We start from the raw sequence: 7306 nt of genomic DNA, 5'->3' as shown, positions 1-7306 counted from the left end.
GGAATTTGTCTTTTTAACGAGAGGTGGATCAAAGCTTCTGACACTCAACCATTTGGTCAATTGTGCATTAAATATGTCCTAGTATTTTAGAAAAATAATTCGGTCCGCTTTTGCAAAAAATATATGGTAGGTCCTTCACAAAAAAACTCATTTTGGGCACTCAAAAAATGGAAAATGAATTTTTCGTCCAAAAAAATGTATTTTTTAGGCAACATTGTTTGCCATTGCAAGATGCACCTTTGTGCAAAGTATGATATAATTTGAACAAATTATGCCATTCCAAAATGCACCCTTGTGCAAAAAATATAATAGAAACACATAGAAAAACACAATTACGTATGCTTTGTTCTCATTGGTTGAAATGTTTGTGCCATGGATTGATGACATGTCATCCATCCATCCACCCATCCCATTTATCTAAAGAAAAAAAGAGAGAGAAAGAAAAAGAACCCTATCCCCTCCCACCCCCGGGCAGCCCAACCACCCAAACCCTATCGCCTCCCACTCCATCGCCGCCGCCCTCTTCTCCCTAGATCCATCGCCGCCGCCCCCTTCTCCCCCCTCATCGCGCACGCTCAAGCCGCTCGCCGCCACCATGCTCCTCCACCTCCAGGCGACGCCGAGCCCGTGTTCTCCCTCCCCAAGATCGCGCCGGAGCCCGCGGTCCTCTTGCACCTATAGCTCGGCTCTCCTCCTCCCCTTCCAGATCGCGCCGCCACCATCACCCCGCCTTCCAGATCCGACGCCATCCCCACCCACCACCGCCACGCCACCCACCGTCGACCTCGTCTCCTCCATCCCCCTCCCCTCACCTTCCCCATATCCACTAGTCCAGGCAGGGCCATGGCGTTCCCCCTCCTCCTCTCTACTAGGGTTAGGATTTCCACCTAACCCTCCCCTGATCTGGCAGCCACCGGCGACCTCCCTGCCCGTCTCCGGTCTCCCCCACCGGTGCTGTCCCCACCCTCGATGCCCTCGCCCGGGCGGCGCAACACCCTCTTCCCCTCCCCCACTCTCTTCCCTTGGTGCGCCCCACCCCAAATCCTACCCACAACCGCCGCCGTGCTCCATCACCAGCGACCTTGCCGCCGCCGCCCCTATCCCCTCGCCCTATCTCCATACCCGCGACGCCGAGCCGGACGGGAGGAGCCACCGCCCCGCAGCACGCTCGCGCCAGTACGTACAGGCGGTGCCCCCGCCGGATCTGAACAAGAACACCGAGTGGTTCATGTACCTGGCGTTCCTAGATCCATCCGCCCTACCCTCTGCTCACCCTATCTCCCTTGGTGTTGGGGCATCCAGATCGAGCAGGTCAGGTGCCGGTGCTCCACGATCTCCATGCGATGCGCCGGCGAGGCGACGGTGATGCTTGTGGTGGACGCCTCCGCCGTCTTCCACCGACACACAGCCGCGCCCTCCGACGCCGCTCTTCCACGCGACGAGAGGCATGGGTGCCGCTCGGCTGGGATAGAACCCCACGCTCGACGATGCCATGGACATGGAGGTGTTCAAGGTACCCTCTTCCTCTCCTTCTCTGTCCCTCACCTCCAATACTTGCCACTGAGCTCATGACAGTGCCATGTATCACTTGGGCCCTCTGATGCTTTCTCGCTATGGTCTCTCGATGAACACAATTGCTTACTCCTAAAATCTCTAATTCCTAGGGTTTACTCTTGCTGTTCTACATACTTTCATGTACCACTATCATACTCCAGGCTTGCTTAAAATTGCAATTCCACGCTTAGAATCATGACACCATCGAGTCACAGGGACATCTCAACTTCTGAACGAAAAAAAACATTATTGTTTGCTGCATTGCATATACCATTACAGTTCTTGATTGAGTTTTGGACTTGCGTAATTCCATCATCAGGGGAAGCTGATACCCACACAGCCAGCTCGTGCTCACTGTGTTTGACCGCCAACTCATGCTCACTGTGTTTGACTGCCAGCTCGTGCTCTACTGCGACGAGTACCGATGCCCACACAGGTATGACCTGCGTGCCCCCCATGACCTTGCACCGGTGCTATGTGCGTGAGCGCGCGCGCTTGCTACAATGTCGGGTGCAGTGGTGTGCTGCAAACTTGCGATGGGGGCGGCCAGGTGGTGCGTGGCTGTGTGTGTGGCGATATATGGAGCTCCGGAGATTCCTATTGGATTGCCGAGACTTGGTCTTGGTTCTGCCATTGGCGTGTTGTCTTTGCTCTAATCTGGTTAAAACTGTGTGATTAGACTAGTAGCATCAGCTCTTTATCTAGAAAAAGAATACTATCAAGTCCTTAGCTAGCTAGCTAACTAGTACAAGATGCAACCCAATAGGAACAGTAGCTTTCATGCACACATCTAGCTAGCTAATTAGTAATTACACTACTAATATTCAGAAACAACTTCACTTTGAAACTCTGAATCACTTCTCCCTGACAGACACTTCACCAAAATGTATCCTGTTCCAAACTCTTATTTGTATCATTATTTACCGAATGTTATTTTATTATTTTTGTTGAACTTATCTTGTCTGAATCATCCCTCTTTTTTAGGTCTTTATGAAGCTTTGGAACTGAGAGACCGTGGATCTGACTACTTGGGAAAGGGTGTTTCCAAGGTTCCATTTGAGCGAATTTTATATTAGCATGAATAACGAATCCCCGGGCTACAGTCTTAAAGTAATTGTGTTACCTAGTTAGTGTTTGGAAGCAACTGGAGTGAATGTGAGAAAAGTTGAACAGCTTACACATTTTCCTAAAATGGTATAGCTTAATTTGTTTTTTAGCTACTGCAGCATTTCTTGAAATGATTTTTATTCTAAGCATTTTTTTCATACTCAATAATCTAGTTCCTGAATCAAATTTGATAACGAAATGTTTCTGTAGCAAGCTATAGTTAATTAGTTGGCAAGTGTGATGTCCATTCACGCCTCCTCTGTTTTTTGCAGGTCTGGTAGCACCGCCGTGTCGACGACGAAGGTGGTGACCGCGGTAGCGAGCGGTGCGAGTTGGTGGCTGCAGGACTCGACGGCATGGCTCATATATGCGCGAGCTGGGCATTACTTTGAGTTCATATATGTGCTTGTCACTCCATAGGTTATAGTGATTCCCTCTGTTTCCTTATATGTTCTTGTAGTTTGGTTGCTTTCCTGTTCATGCATGTTTTTACAGCTATATATAGTTATGCTGTGAATCTGTCATGCATGTATTGAAATGCAGGAAATGTTTAATACATGTTCACTCTCAGTTGGGATATTGAATTGTACATAGTTATGTGATTCATGTCTGCTTCTTATCTTATTAAGTGATTATCTTTATGTCCTTGCTACTAGTAGGATGGTTAATAGCTTGTTTTGTAGTTCTCTAATTTATGCAAATAGCTTCTTATAAGGCAATATAATTGGTTGTTTTGTGCTGCTGGCCTAATTAAACATGATCAGTATGTATACTTGTTTGAGATAGACATTTCATGCATGTTTATGAGCTACGAATTCTACAGATGTCACAAAATATTGGTGGCAAAGTGTCTTCTTATCTTTATATTTACTTAGCTAAAATCTTAGAGTAACAATAACTGTACTTGACAAGTAAACATTAGCATCTTAAATGATCATCTTAAATGATTAGCTAAAATGATGTAGGAGTAGTAGAAACTTCATGGTTGATCCTGATTGCTGAACATGGGAGATGCATCTTCTTTTGCATATCAATTACATAGTAGTACTATATAATGCTTGCCGATGTGGTACATTCAATACTGGCAGCACTGGCCATTAATTACACTGGCCATTTTACGCCAGGCTTTAGATTCTGCCGAGCCAGATCCGTTGACCCGTGGTTTGATTCGTGGCGTGCGAGATTTGTTCCTGGGCTGACGTGGTGTGTTTGCCGGTGTGATTTTCGCAGGCCTTGGACAAGATCAGTACGGTGCCGATGGAGGCCCTCGCCGCCGGCGCCGATGTGTCCATGATTGGGCAGTTTGGTGTTGGCTTCTACTCCGCCTACCCTGTTGCCGAGAGGGTCGTCGTCACCATGAAGCACAACAACGACGAGCAGTACGTGTGGGAGTCCCAGGCCGGTAGCTCCTTCACCGTCACTCGTGATATGTTTGGGGAGCAGCTCGGCAGGGGTACCAAGATGGTCCTCTACCTCAAGGACGACTAGGTATGCAGTCCAATCCTCCTATACTGTGATGGCTTACTCTTCATGTCTTGATGTGGTTCTCTGCTTAGTGTAGCTATATTAGACTCACTATGAGATGTCCACTCTTGTTTTGTTAATAAACATGAACTGTTAAGTCATCTATTCATGGTCGTTGCTTTTGTTCAGTATATATGTGTGCTTTCTGATTTGTATGCGTAGGTGGTTATAGGTTCCTGTGATGAATATAAATATTAACAAGTGCTCATGCATGCCGGTATACTAGAGCTAGTTGTATGTGCTCATTACCTTCCTGTTGTCACTTTGTCAGCATCAATCCAATCCAACCCAGCCCAATGAATCTAACCTGCTCGTTTAGTTCTCGCCATCGGTGGTAGCCAACAACTAACCGATCTTAGCTGCTGCTGGCTGTTTGGCATCCTATGTATTTTTTGCTGCTAGTCTCAGAAATAATGCATAAATAGCATCAAAACTGCTTCATGCTACCTCTCGGGCAAAGTAGATGCTAGTTTGGTTACTATCTGTAGATCATCAGGTCTACTTGATGCAAGTCTCTATTTTTTGTTTGTTCTATTTTTTGTTTGTCTCTCTTTGACATATTGCTTTTTCTTTTTGAATGTGCAGGTTATTTGCATCTTGATTAGGAGATGATGGTGATCATCTTTTGTTGCGGGGAACCTGTTAGATAAAGTTTAAGTGATTTGAACCTGCAAGATACAGTTCTGTATAATGTTGTGTGAGATAAAAGTTATGTACTTGTGAACATAGGAGATAAGTTATTGATATGTGTTGGTCTGTCTAATGTTATGCGAGATAAAGTTGTGTGAGAAAGTTTTATATACTTGTGTTATTACCGTGGGAAAGAAGTACTGTTACTATACTGATTTGAGAATATTGGCTGTAAATAAAAGAGGGCTTCGCCCACTATTGGATTGTAAAAAGGCCCTGTCCAGAATTTATATTGCACTCAATACTTGGGCTCTAAAAAGGCCATGGCCCGAACTATGTTGGACTTCTTTCTAAAAAGAGCAATATAAATTTCAGATTCTAAAAGGGTTGAGGCCCCAAAAAAATGGATTGTAAAAACTGCATCTCAGGAAAAAAAGTCCTAATTGTTGGGCTAGGCCTATTTAGCTAATCAAAGCAGAGGGAAAAATAAATTAAATGGGCTGAATTAATGGGCTCGGCCCATGTAAAACGCCAAATTGGATCGGGCTGAATCTTGTGCCACATTAGCTTGCCACGCTGGATGCCTACGTGGCCTGGGGAGGTTGCTAGTGACCAAAACGCCACAGTAGACGTATTTTGGTCATAAACGTCTTCGACCATTCCAGAAGAAAGGTCGCTATAGTCAGTTTATGACGGCCAGCTTTTGACCTTATGTTTTTGGTCACAAAAAGGTCACAAATGGAAATTTGTGACCATTCAGTGACCAATAGTGGTGGTCACAAGTTGACATATTTCTTGTAGTGCCTGTTTAACCAGGCATCATATATTTGAATGATATCTTGCCCATCATTTTCTCCATTACATTTCCATTTGTCCATAATGTTTGTACATTAAACTACTTTTCCTATGAATCAGTCATTTGAGTGGGTAATGGAAAAAACTGGAGTGAAAACAAGGTCTTCAGAGTACACAGTGCTTCCTGTCGAAGCTGATCTCTTGATGGGTCCCTATAGCTCCTCAGAGATGGATTCAGATACAGATGACCAGTCCTATTCACCCACCGAGGTGTATGCTCTAACTTGGCACAGTTATACTGCTCATATCATGTATATGGTGTCTTGCATTGCATACTTTAGACATCATATACACAATATTCAACACCGTGTTCTTAGTTCAGACATCATATATGCGAATGCCCTCTGCTTAGCATATAAATCACATATGTGAATTAAATCATGCTATCCTGATTACTTAGATAACATGTATGTTAATTATCATGCGAACCTATTTACTAAAGACATCATCTAATTATCTCATGCCATCTTATGTAGTAACTCGTCATATCTTTGAATTATGTCATGCTATGCTATCCATTTTAGATAGACATCGTATATGTGAAATTATGTCATGCTATCCTTTTTAGTTAAACAATATACATTTCAACTATTTCATGCCCTCTATGATTGCTAACAAAATAAGGACATAGTAGCATCATGATCATTATTATAGCAGAAATGTCCATTATCATAAAACTTCTGATGAGCACGTAATAATTCATTACAGCAATGAAGTATAAGGCATAAACTTTCTTGAAAACTAACAAACTATATTCTCAGTCAACAATGCAATTGTAATTCATCATATTTTCAGGGTCTCATGTCGGAGCTTTTTAGCAAGTCCACATACTCAACCATCATTTAGTCTTCCATGATTGCTAACATTCACAACATATATATGGAGCAAAAAGTTTCAGCCAGACACATAAAAAGATAGGGGCTTATAGTTTTGCCTCCCAACTTATTCACCTCAAGGGAGATGTCAACAATAATAACTCATGATCACTCATATCCAACTGGATATTTGTTCCTAGATCTTTCCCCACCACATGATGCTTACAAAAGAGAAAAATAAAAATGAATGGAAGAGAACACTATTGACTCATGCATAAAAAGTAAATACATGAAAGTAAAAGATAGGCCCTTCGCAGAGGGAAGCAGAGGTTGTCATGCACTTTGTTTTTTGGATGCAAAAACTCTTAATGCAAAGGAATGTCATGTTATATTGCCCCTTATGATAGCAACCTTAATTATGAAGTCCATCAGTTTTATTACTTTGCCATCATAAGTCTATACAACACTTATTTTCCCTTACAATAAAATATCAAAAATATTTAGGAGCAATTTTTATTGCTTTATGCACCGATAACAACTTACTTGAAGGATCTTATTCAATCCATAGGTAGGTATAGTGGACTCTCATGACATGAAACAGGGTTAACAGTTTTTGGACACACAAGTAGTATCTCTACTTGGTGAGGATCTATGACAATATAACTTCTATGTGAATATAAGCAAACATAATTCACTATGTTGTCTTCCTTGTCCAACGTCGACAATTTGGCATAAAATACTTATTGGGGGCTCACAATCATAAGAGATGTCCAAGATAGTATATTTTCATGTGAATCTTCTCACCCCTTATTAATTCTTTC

At 43.2% G+C, this 7306-nt stretch overlaps 1 protein-coding gene across 1 annotated transcript; it reads left to right on the top strand.

Annotated features, from left to right (window-relative positions):
- The first annotated feature begins 2057 nt into the window (after positions 1-2057).
- LOC123117541 (heat shock protein 81-3-like) lies at positions 2058-4149 on the top strand. The gene is made up of 3 exons (XM_044538302.1): positions 2058-2190; positions 2539-2603; positions 3892-4149. The coding sequence occupies exons 1-3, from the start codon at positions 2058-2060 to the stop codon at positions 4147-4149; spliced, it is 456 nt and encodes a 151-aa protein (XP_044394237.1).
- The last annotated feature ends 3157 nt before the right edge of the window (positions 4150-7306 follow it).

Source organism: Triticum aestivum, chromosome 1A, assembly GCF_018294505.1.
Source record: "Triticum aestivum cultivar Chinese Spring chromosome 1A, IWGSC CS RefSeq v2.1, whole genome shotgun sequence".
Classification (NCBI taxonomy): Eukaryota; Viridiplantae; Streptophyta; class Magnoliopsida; order Poales; family Poaceae; genus Triticum; species Triticum aestivum.
The sequence above is the reverse complement of the archived record's forward strand: the minus strand, read 5'-3'. Positions and strand labels throughout refer to the sequence as shown.